The 25,118-nt window shown below is 42.8% G+C and overlaps 2 protein-coding genes across 5 annotated transcripts in view; one reads left to right on the top strand and one right to left on the bottom strand.

The window, feature by feature from the left end:
- The window catches only part of tmie (transmembrane inner ear), a 35,809-nt gene extending 27,515 nt beyond the window's left edge, over positions 1 to 8,294 (bottom strand). The window contains exon 1 of the mRNA XM_012965125.2: positions 8,027 to 8,294. Within this exon, the coding sequence (XP_012820579.1) occupies positions 8,027 to 8,122 (96 nt within the window). The 5' untranslated portion in view covers positions 8,123 to 8,294. The remainder of the gene's footprint in view (positions 1 to 8,026) is intronic.
- Positions 8,295 to 15,869: 7,575 nt separating this feature from the next.
- Positions 15,870 to 25,118, top strand: part of als2cl (ALS2 C-terminal like) — a 55,460-nt gene continuing 46,211 nt past the window's right edge. For 2 of the 4 annotated variants that reach the window (XM_031904066.1, XM_002939366.5), the window contains exon 1: positions 15,870 to 15,989. The gene's annotated coding sequence lies outside the window, so the exon portion shown is untranslated. Of the gene's footprint in view, positions 15,990 to 21,116; positions 21,346 to 25,118 lie in introns of those variants that run through there. The other 2 variants (XM_031904067.1, XM_004915523.4) reach the window with 1 other exon arrangement.

Raw genomic sequence — 25,118 nt, 5'->3', positions numbered from 1 at the left:
CGCACAAGCGTCTGAAAAAATTGCGCAAGTATATAAAAAAGGCGTGCAAGCGTACAAAAAAGTCGCACAAGCGTACAAAAAAGTCACGCAAACGTACGGAAAAGTCGTGTAAGTGTACGGAAAAGTCATGCAAGCGTACGGAAAAGTCGTGTAAGCGTACGGAAAAGTCCTGTAAGCGTACGGAAAAGTCGTGCAAGTGTACTGAAAAGTCGTGCAAGCGTACGAAAAAGTCACTCAAGCATACGGAAAAGTTGCGCGGGCACCGAAAAAGTTGCACAAGCGTACGGAAAAGTCGTGCAAGCATACGAAAAAGTCACACAAGCGTACGAAAAAGTCGCACAAGCATACAAAAAAGTCGCACAAGCGTACGAAAAAGTCGCACAAGCGTACGAAAAAGTCGCACAAGCATACAAAAAAGTCGCACAAGCGTACGAAAAAGTCGCACAAGTGCACGGAAAAGTCGTGCAAGCGTATGAAAAAGTCACGCAAGGGTACGGAAAAGTTGCGCGGGCGCCGAAAAAGTTGCGCAAGTGTCGAAAAAATCTGCAAAAATGTGCTCGGAGCATTCGTGTCTTAATAAATCTGCCCCTAAATATCAGTCTTTTCAGGGTGGAAAAATACAGCCAGTTCATCAATGGAACAACCTGAAAATAGCAAAACCGAAAACAGTGAAATGGATAGTGGAGATAGGTAGATCACACTGGTCTAAACAACTGGAGCTAAAGGTCCCCATACATGAGCTGATTTTACTTTCAAACGACCGATTCCCGAACAATCCGATACTATCGTTAACTTATCGCATAGTTGATGGTGTGCGAATGATTGTCGGTCCACTAATTGGCCCGACATTATCGTCCCCAAAACCGATCGGCTGGGTTTAAAAATGTTGGTTGTTCATCGATAAAATCTGCCAGTTGGTGTGAGTGCCAGACATTTTGTCGTTGAACGATTGTTCTCTGCGCCTTTCGTGATTGCCTGTTTCCTGCAAATACTGCTTCCGCCACGACATCGGATTGTACGTAGATGTACGCTCGTACGTATTTTACGCTAACGATATGATGACATCTTTTCAAATTATCGTTGCCCGTGGATGGCAAATCGTATGGAAACCGGATCTTCATCCCATCGTTTGCCGATAAGATCGTTCATCACACAACAAGTTAAATCGGCTCGTGTATGGGGATCTTATGTCTGTACAGCTCAACAAAAAAAAGAGTTGCACTGGGAATTGTTACAACATTAGAGATGCAGATGTGATTTATCTCTGATTTTATAATGAAGTAATTAATCAAGAGTGCAATACAGGTACGGGATGGAAACTGAACTCAACTTGATATGAGCAACACAGAAAGGGTTAGCAGCTATATGGCTACGCGGATAACAGATGGTTGGCAGTGCCCTTCCTGCAGAATCTGATGAACCTGGTAGACAGAGAGGTGAACTGCACTACCTAACCTGAAAGGAACAATGGCTAAAGAAGACTGACAGCAGATCCCAAGGGAGGTGAGACCGCTGACCGGAGCAGAAAAACAGGGCAACATGTGAGGAGATGACAGGAGATGCTGAAGATATGAAGATATGAAGAAGCCACAAAGTCAATACACAAAGCAAAAGGCCAACACGGAGTGCTGACAATAACTTTGCAGCAGAATAAAGAACATATTATTCCATTAGGATGGATTTTCTAATACTAGGAGGTCTAAGAACAGCAATAATGAAGTTCTTAGCCAGTCTGAGACAATGCAACCTTAATAGCCAAATAGCAAAGGATAAGTAAACAATGACATTATAGTGGCCCTAAAGGTATTCTATTTTAAAAAATGGAAAAAAGTGGTCCCACACAGGGAAGAAATATCATTGCTATCATTACAATGGAGTAACAACTCAAAAACAGTGAGCTGAATGTATTTCTTTCAAAAATATATATTATACAGCTGCAGTGTCCAGTGGATTCTTTCTGGTAATAAAATTATGCTTTTGTGGCTTATCTCAAAATACAGAAGAAAAGAGAAATAAAGAAATGGTAAATAGGAGTCTAAAGTCAGTAGGGCCAGCTATATTGGAACAAGTGTACAATATCCATCACTTTAACTAAAATGGAAACTGAGAAACAAATTGCTAAACAATGCAAGAGCAATCCCAAAACACATGCAAATATATCAGCTTATATATAGAGATGTAGCGAACCTCACAAAAAAAGTTCGCGAACCCGTTCGCGAACTTCTGCAAAAAAGTGCGAACTTTTGCGAACTTTGCGAACCCCATAGACTTCAATGGGAAGGCGAACTTTAAAACCTAGCAAAGCCATTTCTGGCCAGAAAACTGATTTTAAAGTTGTTTAAAGGGTGCCACGACCTGGACAGGGGCATGCAGGAGGGGGATCAAGGGCAAAAATTTATCTGAAAAATACTTTGTTGACACAGCGTTGAGTTTTGTGCTGTAAAGGGCAGAAATCACACTACATTTCTAAACTTGTGTAATAAACTGCTTTTACAAGGACTATTGGGTTACAGCAGATGAGATCAGAAGGACAGCTGTCCCCAGCAGCTACATACAGAGCAGTAGAAAGTAGATTACTAGTTAGCAAAGCTACCTAAACTGTCCCTCAAATCACTGCACAGCTCTCTCCCTATGCTATCTCTTCAAACACACACAGGCAGAATGTAAAATGGCTGCTGGGCTTCGGTTTATATATGGAAGGGAGTGGTCCGGGGGTGGTCCAGGAGGGAGAGCTGCCTGATTGGCTGCCATGTATCTGCTGGTTCTGGGGTGAGAGGTCAAAATTTGGCTCCAGCTAAGGCGAACCCAAACTGCGAACTTCGCTAAAAGTTCGCGAACTTGCGAACACCCGATTATCGTGCGAATTAGTTCGCCGGCGAACAGTTCGCTACATCTCTACTTATATATATCAGTCGTGAAAAAGGAAGTCTGAGAATGACTGTCCAATATACAATATAGAATATTTTATATATTCCAGGGATAATAGAAACTTAGATCTGAAGCATATTAACAATCTGATTTTCCAAACAGATATATTGAAACAAGTATAAATGTCAATCACTTTAACTAAAATGGAAACTGAGAAACAAATTGCTAAACAATGCAAGAGCAATCCCAAAACACATACAAATATATCAGCTTAAATGTATAAACGGGAAGTCTGAGAATGACGGTCCATTATACAATATAGAATATTTTATTTATTCCAGGGATAAAAGAAATGTAGATGTGATTTTTTTTCTTTGATCTATTAGTTGCTTCATTTTGCTTTTGGCTTTCTACATGAACAAACAGTCTTTTAGGAATATATTGTGTAAGAAACCATTATTTTTTTTGTTTTACTGCATATTCCTACTTTCATTTTATCTATTAACTTAATTTAGACTTTTATTCAATTCCCTTGTATGATTGTAAGTTAAGGAAAATGACCTGGAAAGATGCCTTACATCAAGCATATTTACAATTTGATTTCCCAAACAGATATATTTCACTGCTACATTGTGTCCAACTAGATTTAAACATCTTATCTAAAATATGTATTAATATACAGGTATGGGATCTGTTATCTGGAAACCAGCTATCCAGAAAGCTCTGATTTAAGGGAAGGCCATCTTAATCAAACAATTCAATTTTTTTAAAAAAAATAATTGTATTTCTCTCTGTAATAATAATAATAATAGAAACATATAATTATTACCCCTTGTTGGGGGCAGAACAGTCCTATTGGGTTTATTTAATGGTTAAATGATTCCCTTTTCTCTGTAATAATAAAACAGTACCTGTACTTGATCCCAACTAAGATATAATTACCCCTTATTGGGGCAGAATAGCCCTATTGGGTTTATTTAATGGTTAAATGATTCCCTTTTTTTCTTTAATAATAAAACAGTACCTGTACTTGATCCCAACTAAGATATAATTACCCCTTATTGGGGGCAGAACAGCCCTATTGGGTTTATTTAATGGTTAAATGATTCCCTTTTCTCTGTAATAATAAAACAGTACCTGTACTTGATCCCAACTAAGATATAATTACCCCTTATTGGGGGCAGAACAGCCCTATTGGGTTTATTTAATGGTTAAATGATTCCCTTTTCTCTGTAATAATAAAACAGTACCTGTACTTGATCCCAACTAAGATATAATTACCCCTTATTGGGGGCAGAACAGCCCTATTGGGTTTATTTAATGTTCAAATTATTTTTTTAGCAGACTTAAACTATGGAGAATCAAATTACAGAAAGCATTCTTGATAACAGATCCCATACGTTAACAGGGAAATAGACTGGTTATGGGTTTGACCTGTGATGCTGATAAAGCCAGATAAACTGATCTATAACTGACCAGGTTAGAGGGCATTTCCATGGATTTTCTCATTAATTAGCTGCTGTTGGACTGATGAAGAGATCATTAGAATCAGCCCTCAGGCCTCATGCGGTGGCATGGGAATAATAATTATGTAACTGCCCATTAACCTTTTTAACATTATTCAAAAATCAAATTCTGAATGGCCTTCAGCCTCCAATCTTCTTTGGATTCCAAACTGGGATTAGAGAATGTCTACCCACTTGGTTCATCTTATGTATCTAGGGGAAGGGATGGGGCATTCAGGTTTTACTGTATTAGCACGTCATACATACACATTATATATATATATTTGATAACATATGAACATGCTCTTTGGTGTCCTCTTGTGTTGGAGACATTTTGTGCTAAGGGTTCCCTTCTGCCTGGCAAACCTAATTGTAGAAATGCATAGAGAGTAATGAAAGACATAATTACGGGTCATTATTCCTGCCACTGGTTCCCTAGCTCAGCAGATGGCACTAACATTATTAATAGATTGAGATTTAGAACTTCCCAAAGGCAATAAATTACATCTGGAGAGGAGAGAAAGGTCTGGCCCCCGTCCTTCCCTGAGAATCACAAGGGTGGCAAAACCCCTTCAGTTCATTATCTACATGCCAAAGTAGGGACAGAACCTGGGCTTTATGCAGAGAGATGGATGGACGGAGATTCTGCACCCTAGAGTCTTGGATAGAGCCAGACCAGCATGAACTCTTGAAGTGAGCAATCCAAAAAGTGCCCTTTTAATGTATTTAATAACCCTTGTGTGTTAAATGTTGGTTTTTTGTGTATTTAATGTATGTTTTGTGGACCCATAGCTCCATATCTACTTTATTCTTGATCTATGTGGATAAAACCATGGTCACAAGAAGGTATAGTAATGTGTAAACCACAATATATTAGTATAGGTATAGGAACTCCCTTATCCAGAAAGCTCTGAATTATGGAAAGGCCATCTTCCATAGATTCCATAATGTCAAAGGTTGTTTGTTTTTAATATATATTTTGTGACCTGCATCTACTGGCATCCCTGCTTTCTGTCACTTTTCTAGACCACCCCCAGAGCCATGGCTAGTGTTGGCTATGAAAAAGGCAAATCTTTACTTATGATCACTTATTACTCTCAGAAATCTGAAGACCCCATACATTGATAAGGGGTACAAAAAATAATATGAAGATAAAGATGGGAATATAATAATAAAGATGTTCCATTCCACATAAGAGGGTGGCACAAATCTGTGTTGGCCAAGAATCAACAGTCCAGGAACTGATTAACAATAGCAAACAAAAGTCATTTAATTAACTAGTAGGCTGCCCTTTCCAACTTCTTCCACTCCAAATATCTGATTAAGTCCAAAGAACCTGGGGGTCCCTGAAGGCCCACTTGCCTCCTTTCATACAGTAATGTCAATAGGGCGGCACTACACATGGGACATTCAGAGAACAACTGAGCAATACAAAAACTAAGAATCATGTGAAAGCTAGGGGAATATAGGCTACAGATGGAGCCGCCATGTAGGTGTTTGGAACACAACCATGAACCTTCCCAACTGTAATTAGGGTTCTGGGGCCCATAGTTGGGAATATAATCAGCCTACTGCGGATATATATGTCATGTCCTGGGCTTCGTTCCCACAATTCCTTCTACTTATTAACCAAACTGGCCAACTTTGTTCCCAACCTGCCCAAGAACATGTCGCTAGTGGTTGAAGTTTGAACCTTTTTGGCTAGGGTTGCCCCCTTTGTGGGGTTATTCTCCAGCCAATCCCTGGTTAGTGAGACAGTAGCTTGCAGACCATTGGCCAGCATTACATAAATGACCATGTCCTGACCTTTCCCCAATGCTTTTAAATCTAATAATTGATAATATTATACTCCATTTCCAAGAAATATAAGTCATTTTATTACAGTTTATTTATAAAGGTTATTTGAACTGGGGACAAAAAGACTCAGATCCCTTAAGTACAGTAAATCCCTTTGCTAATTGTGACGTCACTTACAGGAGAATCAGAAGAAACAAGCAAAATTTTGCAGCTAAAATTCACAGAGACAAAATAGTCGTGTAATAAAAAGTCGCCAATTGACTTTAATGCGTTTTGCTAATTTTTCAGAAGTTTCACGAATTTTTAGGGGAAGTGAAAAGGGACAGATTCGCTCATCACTAGACCCAATCCCTTCTTGAAATTTCTACTGCATGAATTTAGCTGGGTACAGGCAGAATATGCATCGTATTGTACGGAATATCCTGCACTGATTGGTTGGTCTGTGCGTTGGGGACATGGGTTCTGTTTGCCGCAATGTGACAGCTTGTCAGGGTCAGTTCCTGGGAGTCATAGTAACATTCAGCAGAGTCTGAGTGGGACCGGGAAGGATCGGCAACACATAAAAGCCTGGTGTGTAATAGTATTATCATTATTATATTAAACTATACATATTACTGAGTAACTGTACTATACTGATACTGTTATTATACAATATACAGAAGATTTACTCCTTATAATACATGAGTGATACTCAGAGTTCCCTGTATAACTCAGCCTGCAGCCTTGTGCCTTTATATGGGCACAGAACCCCTCAGTGACTGCTAATATCCTTATCATTTACAGTAGGGGGTACATTATCCCTTATAATACATGAGTGATACTCAGAGTTCCCTGTATAACTCAGCCTGCAGCCTTGTGCCTTTATATAGGCACAGAACCCCTCAGTGACTGCTAATATCCTTATCATTTACAGTAGGGGGTACATTATCCCTTATAATACATGAGTGATACTCAGAGTTCCCTGTATAACTCAGCCTGCAGCCTTGTGCCTTTATATGGGCACAGAACCCCTCAGTGACAGCTAATATCCTTATCATTTACAGTAGGGGGTACATTATCCCTTATAATACATGAGTGATACTCAGAGTTCCCTGTATAACTCAGCCTGCAGCCTTGTGCCTTTATATGGGCACAGAACCCCTCAGTGACTGCTAATATCCTTATCATTTACAGTAGGGGGTACATTATCCCTTATAATACATGAGTGATACTCAGAGTTCCCTGTATAACTCAGCCTGCAGCCTTGTGCCTTTATATGGGCACAGAACCCCTCAGTGACTGCTAATATCCTTATCATTTACAGTAGGGGGTACATTATCCCTTATAATACATGAGTGATACCCAGAGTTCCATGGGTGACCCTTAATGAGACTCTGTAGTGCAAACCCTAACTTACATATCCCTACTTGGGCCAAATAAATCCAATGGATTTAACCCTATTCCTCCCAGAACTTCATGCAGCTCTTCTTGGCAATGTATCCCCCCCCCCCCCTTAGCTTAGAATGGAATGTGCCAATGTAGACAGTACAGGGGGGGCAGGTTGCTAACCCCCCTTTTTTACACCATGGAAGCTCCGTGCATGGCAAGGATAGAGTTAAAGGGCAAGTTTTGGCTCGGCTGAACAATCCGAAGTGCAAAATAACAATAATTCCCCCTTTTTTTGCTTTGGTGAAAATAAATTGAATAATTTGCCTCAACCTAAAACTGAAGATATAGTGCAAAGCCTGGAGTGAAACGCTATTGGCTGCTCAGGGCGAGTGAATAAAGCAGCTTGTCATTCGCCTTGTTATAGGCTAAAGGGGAAGCAAAGCCAATGAGAGCTAAGGAGGCTCATGCCTCCCCAAGGGGCCACTTACCTCTACCAGCTGGCACTGGGCACATCTGATGGGCACCGACAGAACAAAGAGGAAAGTCCTTATGTACAATAATAATAAGAGCTGGTCCCACGCCATCTTCTCTCTGTAACTGCCTCTCTCCTCCTCCTCCTCCTCCTCTCTCGGGCCACCTAGGCAGGACCGGCAGGGCCAGGTGATTGATAGCCCACTGGCCGCTGACTCTTCATCTAGATGCTTCCAGCACCATCCCCTGTCTCCTCTCCTGCTTCTCCCTCAGCCACTGAGCCCACAGCTTCCCATGGGGATCATTAATTAATGAGTCTGGTGTCATTTACACTCAGGCAGCCTGGGGGGCGGGGGGAGAGTATGTCCAGGGCATTCTCCTTATTCCATGTGTGAGACTCACTGACACCGTCATACACAGTCACAACTAACAGCAACATCAGAGTGCTTATTTGTGCCCTGGGTACCCCTGGAACTATAGCGGGGTGACTGTTACCCCAATGTTTCTATATATCTGTAACCTTGTTATGGGCTAAGGGGGCCCAGCCTGAAGGCCAGTTAGGGGGGGATTTGGGGTGAGTGCTTATTTGTGCCCTGGGTACCCCTGGAACTATAGCAGGGTGACTGTTACCCCAATGTTTCTATATATCTGTAACCTTGTTATGGGCTAAGGGGGCCCAGCCTGAAGGCCAGTTAGGGGGGGATTTGGGGTGAGTGCTTATTTGTGCCCTGGGTACCCCTGGAACTATAGCAGGGTGACTGTTACCCCAATGTTTCTATATATCTGTAACCTTGTTATGGGCTAAGGGGGCCCAGCCCGAAGGCCAGTTAGGGGGGATTTGGGGTGAGTGCTTATTTGTGCCCTGGGTACCCCTGGAACAATAGCAGGGTGACTGTTACCCCAATGTTTCTATATATCTGTAACCTTGTTATGGGCTAAGGGGGCCCAGCCTGAAGGCCAGTTAGGGGGGGATTTGGGGTGAGTGCTTATTTGTGCCCTGGGTACCCCTGGAACTATAGCGGGGTGACTGTTACCCCAATGTTTCTATATATCTGTAACCTTGTTATGGGCTAAGGGGGCCCAGCCTGAAGGCCAGTTAGGGGGGGATTTGGGGTGAGTGCTTATTTGTGCCCTGGGTACCCCTGGAACTATAGCAGGGTGACTGTTACCCCAATGTTTCTATATATCTGTAACCTTGTTATGGGCTAAGGGGGCCCAGCCTGAAGGCCAGTTAGGGGGGGATTTGGGGTGAGTGCTTATTTGTGCCCAGGGTACCCCTGGAACTAAAGCAGGGTGACTGTTACCCCAATGTTTCTATATATCGGTAACCTTGTTATGGGCTAAGGGGGCCCAGCCTGAAGGCCAGTTAGGGGGGGATTTGGGGTGAGTGCTTATTTGTGCCCAGGGTACCCCTGGAACTAAAGCAGGGTGACTGTTACCCCAATGTTTCTATATATCGGTAACCTTGTTATGGGCTAAGGGGGCCCAGCCTGAAGGCCAGTTAGGGGGGGATTTGGGGTGAGTGCTTATTTGTGCCCTGGGTACCCCTGGAACTATAGCAGGGTGACTGTTACCCCAATGTTTCTATATATCTGTAACCTTGTTATGGGCTAAGGGGGCCCAGCCTGAAGGCCAGTTAGGGGGGGATTTGGGGTGAGTGCTTATTTGTGCCCTGGGTACCCCTGGAACTATAGCAGGGTGACTGTTACCCCAATGTTTCTATATATCTGTAACCTTGTTATGGGCTAAGGGGGCCCAGCCTGAAGGCCAGTTAGGGGGGGATTTGGGGTGAGTGCTTATTTGTGCCCTGGGTACCCCTGGAACTATAGCAGGGTGACTGTTACCCCAATGTTTCTATATATCTGTAACCTTGTTATGGGCTAAGGGGGCCCAGCCTGAAGGCCAGTTAGGGGGGATTTGGGGTGAATGCTTGAGGATTAGTCCTGCAATGCCTGAGGGTGGCGCTATGTTGCCCAATCCTGTCCACTTTATAGATAGAAGGAATCTCTAAGCATCTTAACATTCTTAGAATAAAATCTTGGAAGATAATGATATTTGGAGATAGCTGGGGGTCAGGTTCCATACCGTCCAATCATAAGAGACACCATTATAAGTCCATTAATGAACCAGTTATCATGGGGGCACAGATTGGCAAATTCATTTTCTCTTTCTTCACGGCCGAGTTGTTTGGGCAGCGGAGAGCAAAGCAATTGGATTGGATTGGATTGCTCCCCTTTGATAGGCGCCTCTCTCGCCTCTATGAGACGGTGCCCTCTCACCCCAGTAAATTGCTTTTCCGTCAGAGCCCACAAGATCAGGTTTGGAGGCGCAGATCCCATCAGGCAATGTTAATATATGCTAATAGGAATTAAAACATAAAGGAATGAGCAATAACTCTCCCTGTGAAGTCCCTTTATCTCCAACGGGCGCCCGACGCGGGCACAGAGACAATACAAGTAGCCGTGTCACTGAGCAAATGCCAGAGACGTGTCCATTAAATTGCAATATGCATGGCAGTTATAATGTCTTAATGAAATGCGGCCAATTTAAAGGGATAATGTACTGTATTTATGTCAAACAGATGGGATAATCTATATCTGAAAACGGAAACAGTTTCTGGTTGCCAGGGTAACTGACCCTAACAACCATATAATAGATCAACTGTTTTTGTTTTGCTTTTATATGTGGTCAGTTCATCTTTGCACTGAATTTGTAAATGACCCTCATAGCCCTATAGTATTCCCTAATGGTACAATAGATTCAGGGAGGCAAACAGCGTGTATTGAATAAAGTGCGCAAAAGTTATGGCGCTTTGTTGCGGGCATTCCCTGTTCTTTGTAATAATAAAACAGTACCTGTACTTGATCCCAACTAAGATATAATTACCCCTTATTGGGGCAGAACAGCCCTATTGGGTTTATTTAATGGTTAAATGATTCCCTTTTCTCTGTAATAATAAAACAGTACCTGTACTTGATCCCAACTAAGATATAATTACCCCTTATTGGGGCAGAACAGCCCTATTGGGTTTATTTAATGGTTAAATGATTCCCTTTTCTCTGTAATAATAAAACAGTACCTGTACTTGATCCCAACTAAGATATAATTACCCCTTATTGGGGCAGAACAGCCCTATTGGGTTTATTTAATGGTTAAATGATTCCCTTTTCTCTGTAATAATAAAACAGTACCTGTACTTGATCCCAACTAAGATATAATTACCCCTTATTGGGGCAGAAACAGCCCTATTGGGTTTATTTCATGGTTAAATGATTCCCTTTTCTCTGTAATAATAAAACAGTACCTGTACTTGATCCCAACTAAGATATAATTACCCCTTATTGGGGGCAGAACAGTCCTATTGGGTTTATTTAATGGTTAAATGATTCCCTTTTCTCTGTAATAATAAAACAGTACCTGTACTTGATCCCAACTAAGATATAATTACCCCTTATTGGGGCAGAACAGCCCTATTGGGTTTATTTAATGGTTAAATGATTCCCTTTTCTCTGTAATAATAAAACAGTACCTGTACTTGATCCCAACTAAGATATAATTACCCCTTATTGGGGCAGAACAGCCCTATTGGGTTTATTTAATGGTTAAATGATTCCCTTTTCTCTGTAATAATAAAACAGTACCTGTACTTGATCCCAACTAAGATATAATTACCCCTTATTGGGGGAAGAACAGTCCTATTGGGTTTATTTCATGTTTAAATGATTTTTTAATAGACTTAAATTGTGGAGATCCAAATTACGGAAAGATCCCTTAATCTGGAATACCCCAGGACCTGAGCATTCTGTATAACAGGTCCCATACCTGTACTACAGTTGCACAATATCATTAACCACCAGCAGGTGTCAGTATAAGCAAATTAAGGGTTATACAGAGAAGGTAAAGTACAGTGAGTAACAAGGGAAGGGGGGGGTGCAGCTTTTTCTCTCCTATTGTAACTCTGTTAAACAGAACCAATCCCCAAACTGACATCCACAGAACATGGATAACAATTGGGATCAGTGGGCCGCTATACAATTGGTATATATAAAACTAACTTAAAGTGCTTTTCAGCTACAGCTAAGGGCCCTGTCATCCAGTATGCTCGGGACCTGGGGTTTTCCGGATATGGGATCTTTCCTTTATTTGGATCTCTATAACTTAAGACTGCTAAAAATCATTTAAATATTGAATAAACGCAATAGGCTTGATTTGCCCCCAATAAGGGGTAATTATATCTTAGTTGGGATCAAGTACAGGTACTGTTTTATTATTACAGAGAAAAGGGAATCATTTAACCATGAAATAAACCCAATAGGGCTGTTCTGCCCCCAATAAGGGGTAATTATATCTTAGTTGGGATCAAGTACAGGTACTGTTTTATTATTACAGAGAAAAGGGAATCATTTAACCATTAAATAAACCCAATAGGGCTGTTCTGCCCCCAATAAGGGGTAATTATATCTTAGTTGGGATCAAGTACAGGTACTGTTTTATTATTACAGAGAAAAGGGAATCATTTAACCATTAAATAAACCCAATAGGGCTGTTCTGCCCCAATAAGGGGTAATTATATCTTAGTTGGGATCAAGTACAGGTACTGTTTTATTATTACAGAGAAAAGGGAATCATTTAACCATGAAATAAACCCAATAGGGCTGTTCTGCCCCCAATAAGGGGTAATTATATCTTAGTTGGGATCAAGTACAGGTACTGTTTTATTATTACAGAGAAAAGGGAATCATTTAACCATTAAATAAACCCAATAGGACTGTTCTGCCCCCAATAAGGGGTAATTATATCTTAGTTGGGATCAAGTACAGGTACTGTTTTATTATTACAGAGAAAAGGGAATCATTTAACCATTAAATAAACCCAATAGGACTGTTCTGCCCCCAATAAGGGGTAATTATATCTTAGTTGGGATCAAGTACAGGTACTGTTTTATTATTACAGAGAAAAGGGAATCATTTAACCATTAAATAAACCCAATAGGGCTGTTCTGCCCCCAATAAGGGGTAATTATATCTTAGTTGGGATCAAGTACAGGTACTGTTTTATTATTACAGAGAAAAGGGAATCATTTAACCATTAAATAAACCCAATAGGACTGTTCTGCCCCCAATAAGGGGTAATTATATCTTAGTTGGGATCAAGTACAGGTACTGTTTTATTATTACAGAGAAATATATATAAATCTACGGGAGATGGCCTTTCCGTAATTCGGAACTTTCTGTATAATGGGTTTCTGGATAAGAGATCTCATACCTGTACAATTCTTTGCACCAACTGGCTGTCAACCCAAATCACTGCTAGGAGATGTATCAGTTCAATAATGGCTGGAGGGCCCCGGGCTAATTGTATCACTTCTAGAAACTTTAGGGCTAGATCTTTGTCGATCCCTGAGGTGATTGGGCAGTCAGCCAGCCGACTCTGGGGCTATAACTACCATGGTTACTGGAATGTTACAGCTGCACGCGCACATGTAAAACTGCCTCAGGGGTAGAACAGGTTTATTTTGATCTATTTTTCTAGCCAAGAAAGGGAGGATTATGTTTCTAAGTTACCATTCAGGTTGCTGGGAGAGTTACAGCCCATCAGTAAACTCATCACACCTAATAAACAGATCAAAATAACCCCCCACTAAGGCTATTATGTAATGTAATTCATTTTATATTTTCCTCCATTCACTGTCAGGAATATACACTCAGCCCAATACATACAGGCAGGGCAGAGTCATAAACAGGGAACTCTGAGTATCACTCATGTATTATAAGGGATAATGTACCCCCTACTGTAAATGATAAGGATATTAGCAGTCACTGAGGGGTTCTGTGCCCATATAAAGGCACAAGGCTGCAGGCTGAGTTATACAGGGAACTCTGAGTATCACTCATGTATTATAAGGGATAATGTACCCCCTACTGTAAATGATAAGGATATTAGCAGTCACTGAGGGGTTCTGTGCCCATATAAAGGCACAAGGCTGCAGGCTGAGTTATACAGGGAACAGAGTATCACTCATGTATTATAAGGGATAATGTACCCCCTACTGTAAATGATAAGGATATTAGCAGTCACTGAGGGGTTCTGTGCCCATATAAAGGCACAAGGCTGCAGGCTGAGTTATACAGGGAACTCTGAGTATCACTCATGTATTATAAGGGATAATGTACCCCCTACTGTAAATGATAAGGATATTAGCAGTCACTGAGGGGTTCTGTGCCCATATAAAGGCACAAGGCTGCAGGCAGAGTCATAAACAGGGAACTCTGAGTATCACTCATGTATTATAAGGGATAATGTACCCCCTACTGTAAATGATAAGGATATTAGCAGTCACTGAGGGGTTCTGTGCCCATATAAAGGCACAAGGCTGCAGGCTGAGTTATACAGGGAACTCTGAGTATCACTCATGTATTATAAGGGATAATGTACCCCCTACTGTAAATGATAAGGATATTAGCAGTCACTGAGGGGTTCTGTGCCCATATAAAGGCACAAGGCTGCAGGCTGAGTTATACAGGGAACTCTGAGTATCACTCATGTATTATAAGGGATAATGTACCCCCTACTGTAAATGATAAGGATATTAGCAGTCACTGAGGGGTTCTGTGCCCATATAAAGGCACAATGCTAAGTGCTTTTATACAGGTAACGGACTCATTCGTTTATACAATACACTCTCACGTCACCCTTTGGGCGAGTATGACAAAGGAAAACTTTGCAGAAGAAAAGGTGACTTTCCGTTGCACTAAAATCTTATAAACTCCTTGAATCCTTCAAACAACAACAAGATAAGAAAGCAGAGTAATGATCTGCAAATATTTGTATTCTAGATAATGGTGAAGGGCAATGTGTGCACTGAGATGCAAATCCTACTGGTGGGAAAAGTAACAATGAGAAAGGTGTTCAGCCCGGGGGCAGAGATGGGGAAAGTGTTGGAAGGGTTACTGCCTGCCCTGCTCTCATTCCCTACAGAAATAGGGGTTGGTAGCACTAGGTAGGTACCTAATATATAGGGGCAGAGATAGGGGAAAGTGTTGGAAGGGTTACTGCCTGCCCTGCTCTCATTTCCCTACAGAAATAGGGGTTGGTAGCACTAGGTAGGTACCTAATATATAGGGGCAGAGATAGGGGAAAGTGTTGGAAGGGTTACTGCCTGCTCTGCTCTCATTTCCCTACAGAAATAGGGGTTGGTAGCACTAGGTAGGTACCTAATATATAGGGGCAGAGACAGGGGAAAGTGTTGGAAGGGTTACTGCCTGCCCTGCTCTCATTTCCCTACAGAAATAGGGGTTGGTAGCACTAGGTAGGTACCTAATATATAGGGGCAGAGACAGGGGAAAGTGTTGGAAGGGTTACTGCCTGCCCTGGCTCTCATTTCCCTACAGAAATAGGGGTTGGTAGCACTAGGTAGGTACCTAATATATAGGGGCAGAGACAGGGGAAAGTGTTGGAAGGGTTACTGCCTGCCCTGCTCTCATTTCCCTACAGAAATAGGGGTTGGTAGCACTAGGTAGGTACCTAATATATAGGGGCAGAGACAGGGGAAAGTGTTGGAAGGGTTACTGCCTGCCCTGCTCTCATTTCCCTACAGGAATAGGGGTCGGTAGCACTAGGTAGGTACCTAATAGGTACCTAATATATATTATTCCTGATCCCTTTGATTCAAATCTAATCTCGGCTATTCCAGATGGGAAGTGATTTGTATGACACAGCTGAGCCGTAGCTATTTGCCCTGAGTGAGCAGGTTTAATGTTACATGCCCCGTCCCTGGGTGCCGGCCAAACGCCTGCCTTTCCAGCAGTCACTGGCCCTGCCAAGAATGTTTGCACTGCACCCTGGGAAAAGCTGTCAAATGGAACTTCCTTGTTTTCCCTGTAACTCATTACGGAGCCGACACCGCTCCAAGCACTTGGCTTTTATCACCTTTACCTTTATGTGGAATTAGGGGAGACCCGGACGGCGCAGAGAGGACTGGTAAGCGCTGTGGGTTATCGCTAAAAAAAGGAAAAAACTTTTTTTTCAGGTCAATGCAGAATAGGTTAAAACATTATAGTGGTGATTTTTCTACCTTATAACAAGTTGGAGAGAAGTAACTCTGCTGCCTGTATTGATTAACCAATCACTTTACTTGTTTCAAGCAACGTACAGGTAGGGGATCTGTTTTCCAGAATGCGCGTGACCTGGCATTTTCCGGATAAGGGGTCTTTCCGAAATTTGGATCTCCATAACTTAAGTCTTCTACAAAATCATTTGACCCCAATAGGATTGTTCTGCCCCCAATAAGGGGTAATTATATCTTAGTTGGGATCAAGTACAGGTACTGTTTTATTATTACAGAGAAAAGGGAATCATTTAACCATGAAATAAACCCAATAGGGCTGTTCTGCCCCAATAAGGGGTAATTATATCTTAGTTGGGATCAAGTACAGGTACTGTTTTATTATTACAGAGAAAAGGGAATCATTTAACCATGAAATAAACCCAATAGGGCTGTTCTGCCCCCAATAAGGGGTAATTATATCTTAGTTGGGATCAAGTTCAGGTACTGTTTTATTATTACAGAGAAAAGGGAATTATTTAACCATTAAATAAACCCAATAGGGCTGTTCTGCCCCAATAAGGGGTAATTATATCTTAGTTGGGATCAAGTACAGGTACTGTTTTATTATTACAGAGAAAAAGAATTTGATTATTTAATTAAAAAGGAGTCTATGGAAGACAACCTTCCCATAATATGGATCTTTCTGGATAATGGGTTTACGGATAATAAATCCTATACCTGTATATATATATATATATATATATATATATATAATTATATATAATAATATCTATTGCTATGAGTGCCTTTAGCCTAACTGAAGTGAATGGTGGGGAATGTGCCCTTATAGTATATAGTATATGTGCCGTTTGCTGGCTGCTCTGTATAAAGGATTGAGTTATAGTTTAACCGCCTCTGTGCTGGTTGCTGATTAACTCTCAGTGAGTGAATGGTTTCCCAGCTCAGGGGAGCGTGCCTAGGTACATATAATCTATAGACAGTAACCTTCCCATTGGTTGGCTCAGAGGCAGCAGTAGAACTCTATGAGGGCAAATCACTGTACCATAAAAATGTTTATTAGGCTCATAAAACTCCTTCCCACCCTGACCTCTGCCCCTCCTCTCCCTCTCCATTCTGCCCCTCCTCTCCCTCTCCATTCTGCCCCTCCTCTCACTCTCCATTCTGCCCCTCCTCTCACTCTCCATTCTGCCCCTCCTCTCCCTCTCCATTCTGCCCCTCCTCTCACTCTCCATTCTGCCCCTCCTCTCACTCTCCATTCTGCCCCGCCTCTCCCTCTCCATTCTGCCCCTCCTCTCCCTCTCCATTCTGCCCCTCCTCTCCCTCTCCATTCTGCCCCACCTCTCCCTCTTCTCTTTGCCCCTTTCTGCTTTCCTTTCTCCCCTGTTTCACACGGGGTTTCTCTTAATAACCTATATCCATCATTGGGTGGCAAAGTCATGGATCTATTTAACCCCTTAAAGGGGCGGTTCACCTTTCAAATGGGGGTCACTGACCCCGGCAGCCAAAAAAAAAAACTATTGCTCTGTGAGGCTACAAATTTGTTACTTTTTATTATTTATCTTAATGTTCAGGTTCTCTCCCATTCATAGGCCAGTCTCTCATCCAAACCACTCCCTGGTTGCTAAGGTAATTTAAACCATAGCAACCAGATATTCTTCTGAAATTCCAAACATGAGAGTTGCTGAACAAAAAATGAAATAAACTTTTTTTTTTTTTTTTTTAATTATTTGCCTCCTTCTGCAGCTTTCAAATGGGGTCATTGACCCCGACAGCCAAAAAAAACAGTTTAAAAAGTTATTATTGGTACTTTTTATAACTTATTTTTCTGTTCAGCCCCTCTCCTATTCATATACCAATCTCTCACTGAAAACCACACCCTGGTTGCTAAGGTAATTTGGACCCTAGCAACTGGATAACTGCTGAATTTAACCAAAAAACTACAAATAATAAGAAATGAAGACCAATTGCAAACTGTCTCAGAATATGACTCTCTACATCATACTAAAAGTTAACTCGAAGGTGAACAAACCCTTTCATGAGACCCTTAATGCTGACGAGTAGTGATGAGCGAATCTGTCCCACAAACTTTTTGACACGTCCGCTTCTTTATTTTTACGTGACCAGGACTTTTTGAATGCAAAGGGGGGGGTTTCCTAACATTTTGGCACCCCCAATAGTGTAACTAAATGTTACTGGGCCCCACAGCTAGTATAATTTAGGACCTCAAAATAGTTGAACTATTCTACCAAGATATATTGAAACTGTTCATTATTCAGGGCCCTACACTCCTGCCCCCCCCCCCCCCCCCCCCCGCAGGGTCTGCACCCCCATAACTACAGAGGAAGTGCCATTCCATCCATCATGCCCCTATTGTTGATCAGATGCAGGCACCCTCAGGGTCGGACTGGGCCGCCGGGACACCGGGAAAAATCCCGGTGGGCCCCGGCTCTAGTGGGCCCCGACAGCCCAGACCCATCCCTTACCTGCGCTCCCCCTGTTAAATTTATGCGCTCAGGGGAGGATGTGGGGTGGGGGGCCCTGCGAGGGGGGTTAGGGAGGCGTGAGCCCCCATGGGCCCTTCACCCCCCAGTCCAATCCTGGGCACCCTTATTGACCTCAGGGAATCCTTTAGCTACTGCCACCCTAAGCACCCTGAAAATTCCTGGGTTCCCATAGTGGGGGGCTCATCACTCGATGCAGCAGATTTGCACCAATAGAATCACTCGTTAAGATATGTGACGCAATCTCCACTCTGAAAACATTATCCCCAGATATCTTACTGCATTGGGTGCGGCTCCCCATGTGGCCAGGGTCGGACCGGGCCAGCGAGACCCCTGGGGAAAAACCTGATTAGCCGCAGTCCACGTGGGCTCCGCTTACCCAGACCCAATCCCAGAGTCGGACTGGGACCCCCGGGGCCCACCAGAAAACCTTAGACCATAGGCCCACTCTCCATTTTTCCTCCTTTCCTCACCCAACCTCTTATTTATTTACATGCTAGCATCCATTCTTCCATCTATTTCTTCTCTTTCTTCCCATTCAGAAATAGGGAATGGCCATGAAGTAGGCCAAAAGCAGCAACAGGAGGGCCCACTGACCCCTGAGGCCACCGGGAGTTTTCCTGGTATCCTGGTGGGATAGTCCCACACTGCCCAATCCCCGAAGAAAGCCGGTAGATCCCCGATGAAAGCCGGCCTACCCTCTCCTCCCTCCCCCAGAGGGGGTGTAAGCGCCCCTGGGGGTAGGGGAAAAGGTCCCTATTGGGGGGTGACTGCCAGTCACATGATTAGACGTAACACAGTGAATATGAATTGGTGATTTCGTGACAAAAAAAGTATCTTTCTCCAGTGAAATGATTTCATCACCTGGGGGGGGGCACCTTGTGCAACGTCTGTCACGCAAACTGGGCCCTTTCCTGGCACAGCCGTGACCGTATTGCATATTTCCCCATTGGTTGGTTTCGGCTGGGAAGTTAAGCGCTGCTTAGTATAACGGGGCCACTTTCTCTAGAGCTGGGAATAAACCCAGTGACCCCATGCAGTCTACTGGCCTGAGGGGATATTTGTGCAATGTGGGCACTCTCGCAGCTGAGGAACGTGACATCCTGGCATCTCTCGGGTCGGACAGATAACGCATGTAGCCTGGGGACACAAAATAGTCCCAGGTTGTCCCATTAGCCCAGGTGTAAAATCTGCACCCAGCCTGCCCACCCTCCTATGATTCCTTCTCCCAGCACCCATAACTAGTGATGAGCGAATCTGTTCTGTTTCGCTTCCCCAAAAAATTTGCGAATCTTTCAAAAGATCCGCAAAACGGCGAAAAATTTGCGAAACAGCGAAAATGTCATGCAGCAAAAAAAATTGTCGCCTGCGGCTATTATTTTGTCGCACGGCTACTATTTTGTTGCCCACGGCTATTATTTTGTCGCACGGCTACTATTTTGTTGCCCGCGGGTATTATTTTGTCGCACGGCTACTATTTTGTTGCCCACGGCTATTATTTTGTCGCACGGCTACTATTTTGTTGCCCACGGCTACTATTTTGTTGCCCATGGCTATTATTTTGTCGCACGGCTACTATTTTGTTGCCCGCGGCTATTATTTTGTCGCGCGGCTATTATTTTGTCACCCGCAGCTAAGAGCACAGTGACGGTTTAGCTATTTATTCAGCAGGAGCAGGGCTGGGCGCCTGGATACTGAGCCTTTGAGCTGAACAGTAAAATAAGTCGACTAAATTAGAAATCCCGGTGCATCAAGGTCACAGAGCTCAGTGACGCCCAACCGAAGCCCAAAATAGCCCCGGCCGGTGTGTAAAGGCTTACACAGGGGCAATAACATTCTGGGGAGCACCCAGCAGTGAGTTTGGGCTCTTGATTAAAGGGGAAATACACCCAAACACAGTGGCACAGATCCTATCTGATCCCCCCCCCATTGTAAGCAGCAGTCCTGCCCTGCTTTATGGCTGAGATTCTAGCTATCTGTATAACAGAGCATTCTGTCACAGTGGCACAGATCCTATCTGATCCCCCCCATTGTAAGCAGCAGTCCTGCCCTGCTTTATGGCTGAGATTCTAGCTATCTGTATAACAGAGCATTCTGTCACAGTGGCACAGATCCTATCTGATCCCCCCATTGTAAGCAGCAGTCCTGCCCTGCTTTATGGCTGAGATTCTAGCTATCTGTATAACAGAGCATTCTGTCACAGTGGCACAGATCCTATCTGATCCCCCCATTGTAAGCAGCAGTCCTGCCCTGCTTTATGGCTGAGATTCTAGCTATCTGTATAACAGAGCATTCTGTCACAGTGGCACAGATCCTATCTGATCCCCCCCATTGTAAGCAGCAGTCCTGCCCTGCTTTATGGCTGAGATTCTAGCTATCTGTATAACAGAGCATTCTGTCACAGTGGCAGAAGCCCTTAGCTCTTTGTAATAGTGAAATGATGATTTACGTTATATATCATGACTAAAGCACAAGAGCTGACGCACAGCACCGTATGGGCTTAGCATGAAGTAACTTGTTACATTCCTATTCTGGGTGATTTAGCCACTTCCTTTTGTGCAACTCAAGAGCTGTTTACAGTACCAGTTTGGATTATCTCTCAGTTAAAAGGAAGATTCTGACTTTGTAGCATTTCACTCTGCCTTTCTTTGTTGCGGTTTATTTTTCAAGTATTTGCTTGGCTCTGTGGCTTAGCATGGTGCTTTGGAAATCCGTTTGTTAATATGGACTCTCTATGGAAACACAATTCTACATTTTCTACCAGAAGGTAAGAGATAGATTTGGCACCAAGTTATATTTACACATGGGGCGGTTCATTGGCTAATCAGATGGACTCAGACCTACATATGACTCCTGTCCCAATGGCAGCGCTGCGGCCTGGGCCAAGTAATGTCATTGTGTCATTGCTTTTTTGTCTTAGATGTTTATTATTGTCATATATATATAGCACTAGATACTAGATACCTAATATATAGGGGCAGAGACAGGGGAAAGTGTTGGAAGGGTTACTGCCTGCCCTGCTCTCATTTCCCTACAGAAATAGGGGTTGGTAGCACTAGGTAGGTACCTAATATATAGGGGCAGAGACAGGGGAAAGTGTTGGAAGGGTTACTGCCTGCCCTGCTCTCATTTCCCTACAGAAATAGGGGTTGGTAGCACTAGGTAGGTACCTAATATATAGGGGCAGAGACAGGGGAAAGTGTTGGAAGGGTTACTGCCTGCTCTGCTCTCATTTCCCTACAGAAATAGGGGTTGGTAGCACTAGGTAGGTACCTGATATATAGGGATAGAGACAGGGGAAAGTGTTGGAAGGGTTACTGCCTGCCCTGCTCTCATTTCCCTACAGAAATAGGGGTTGGTAGCACTAGGTAGGTACCTAATATATAGGGACAGAGACAGGGGAAAGTGTTGGAAGGGTTACTGCCTGCCCTGCTCTCATTTCCCTACAGAAATAGGGGTTGGTAGCACTAGGTAGGTACCTAATATATAGGGACAGAGACAGGGGAAAGTGTTGGAAGGGTTACTGGCTGCCCTGCTCTCATTTCCCTACAGAAATAGGGGTTGGTAGCACTAGGTAGGTACCTAATATATAGGGACAGAGACAGGGGAAAGTGTTGGAAGGGTTACTGCCTGCCCTGCTCTCATTTCCCTACAGAAATAGGGGTTGGTAGCACTAGATAGGTACCTAATATATAGGGACAGAGACAGGGGAAAGTGTTGGAAGGGTTACTGCCTGCCCTGCTCTCATTTCCCTACAGAAATAGGGGTTGGTAGCACTAGATAGGTACCTAATATATAGGGGCAGAGACAGGGGAAAGTGTTGGAAGGGTTACTGCCTGCCCTGCTCTCATTTCCCTACAGAAATAGGGGTTGGTAGCACTAGATAGGTACCTAATATATAGGGACAGAGACAGGGGAAAGTGTTGGAAGGGTTACTGCCTGCCCTGCTCTCATTTCCCTACAGAAATAGGGGTTGGTAGCACTAGGTAGGTACCTAATATATAGGGGCAGAGACAGGGGAAAGTGTTGGAAGGGTTACTGCCTGCCCTGCTCTCATTTCCCTACAGAAATAGGGGTTGGTAGCACTAGGTAGGTACCTAATATATAGGGGCAGAGACAGGGGAAAGTGTTGGAAGGGTTACTGCCTGCCCTGCTCTCATTTCCCTACAGAAATAGGGGTTGGTAGCACTAGATAACACTACAAGCCAAAGTCACAATCTCCATCAATGTTTGTTTTAAGTCAAGGAATTTCACCCAGAGCAAAATATTTCCCAGTGTCCCTTTGTTGGGAATGTTGATGTGTTTATAACAATGCCAGGCATAGAGTTATTGTATAACAGGCCCCTTTCTGTCCCAGCGCAGTGTCGCCTATAACAGACACAGAAGGCCTTTGTGCGACATTGTTATTGTGTGCCGGGGCAGTTAATGCTGGGTGACAGTTGCGGCTAATAGTGGAGTGGATTCTGCCCTTTGTGTCTGGGAGAGAAGAACCATATAGTGAGTGGATCAGCAAGGGAACCAGCGTGTCACACTGCAGACAGAAGTGCTGGTTGGACCGGATCCGTCGCCGCTTTATCGTGACTCACAAGTCTGTTATTGTTGACGTGGGAACGAGACGAAAATTTTATTGACATCGTTGTAGTTTATTGCGGGCAGTAAGGCAAGTGTTACAGATTTATTACCCAATACCCTGTAATGGTATCTTGCTCGTGGAGGAGGAGGAGGAAAAGTGAAAGGGAATTGCACCTACAGGGGGCATTACTTTTGTGGTTATTTTAGTGGTTATTTATAAGTAACCGCTATTTCTAAACTGCCATTGTATTTATAAACACATTCTATAAGCTACAGTATTAACCCTGAGTCTGCCAAGCAGAGTGTACCTGATATAATAACCTAACTCATACTCTGGTACAGGTATGGGATCCATTATCCAGAAAGCTCCAAATTACGGGAAAGACGTCTCCCTTAGACTCCATTTTAATAAATAATTCACATTAGAACAATCCTATTGGGTTTATTTAATGGTTAAATGATTCCCTTTTCTCTGTAATAATAAAACAGTACCTGTACTTGATCCCAACTAAGATATAATTACCCCTTATTGGGGCAGAACAGCCCTATTGGGTTTATTTAATGGTTAAATGATTCCCTTTTCTCTGTAATAATAAAACAGTACCTGTACTTGATCCCAACTAAGATATAATAACCCCTTATTGGGGGCAGAACAGCCCTATTGGGTGTATTTAATGGTTAAATGATTCCCTTTTCTCTGTAATAATAAAACAGTACCTGTACTTGATCCCAACTAAGATATAATTACCCCTTATTGGGGGCAGAACAGCCCTATTGGGTTTATTTCATGGTTAAATGATTCCCTTTTCTCTGTAATAATAAAACAGTACCTGTACTTGATCCCAACTAAGATATAATTACCCCTTATTGGGGCAGAACAGCCCTATTGGGTGTATTTAATGGTTAAATGATTCCCTTTTCTCTGTAATAATAAAACAGTACCTGTACTTGATCCCAACTAAGATATAATTACCCCTTATTGGGGGCAGAACAGCCCTATTGGGTTTATTTAATGGTTAAATGATTCCCTTTTCTCTGTAATAATAAAACAGTACCTGTACTTGATCCCAACTAAGATATAATTACCCCTTATTGGGGGCAGAACAGCCCTATTGGGTTTATTTAATGGTTACATGATTCCCTTTTCTCTGTAATAATAAAACAGTACCTGTACTTGATCCCAACTAAGATATAATTACCCTTATTGGGGCAGAACAGCCCTATTGGGTTTATTTAATGGTTAAATGATTCCCTTTTCTCTGTAATAATAAAACAGTACCTGTACTTGATCCCAACTAAGATATAATTACCCCTTATTGGGGCAGAACAGCCCTATTGGGTTTATTTCATGGTTAAATGATTCCCTTTTCTCTGTAATAATAAAACAGTACCTGTACTTGATCCCAACTAAGATATAATTACCCCTTATTGGGGACAGAACAGCCCTATTGGGTTTATTTCATGGTTAAATGATTCCCTTTTCTCTGTAATAATAAAACAGTACCTGTACTTGATCCCAACTAAGATATAATTACCCCTTATTGGGGGCAGAACAGCCCTATTGGGTTTATATCAAGCATTCTGGATAACAAGCCCCATACCTGTTCCCATATGTTTATATTATAAGATAGCTACAGAAAAAAGGGGATATATTGATGATGATTATTACAGAAAGGTAGTTTTATATGGCCTGATGTCTTGGTCTCCAACATCTCAGACCAGTCTTTCTTGGGGGGTTCATAGATATTAAAACCCTGGGGTTTTTTATAGGAACTAGTTCCACTCTGATACCCCCTCTCCCACTCCAGGAGGTAAAAATAGTCTGGAGGCTATTCTGAGCGGCTCTGTACATGGCTGGCTGACACGCTGCTCGGTCGCTATATATATATATATATATTACAGCTCTGCCTGCTCGGCTTGGAATTTGGTTGAAGAGAAAAAAAAAATGGGTGGGAGGGTGTGGGACAA

This window comes from Xenopus tropicalis, chromosome 6, assembly GCF_000004195.4.
Source record: "Xenopus tropicalis strain Nigerian chromosome 6, UCB_Xtro_10.0, whole genome shotgun sequence".
In the NCBI taxonomy this organism is placed as follows: Eukaryota; Metazoa; Chordata; class Amphibia; order Anura; family Pipidae; genus Xenopus; species Xenopus tropicalis.
This window is presented reverse-complemented; position numbering and strand designations above follow the sequence as displayed.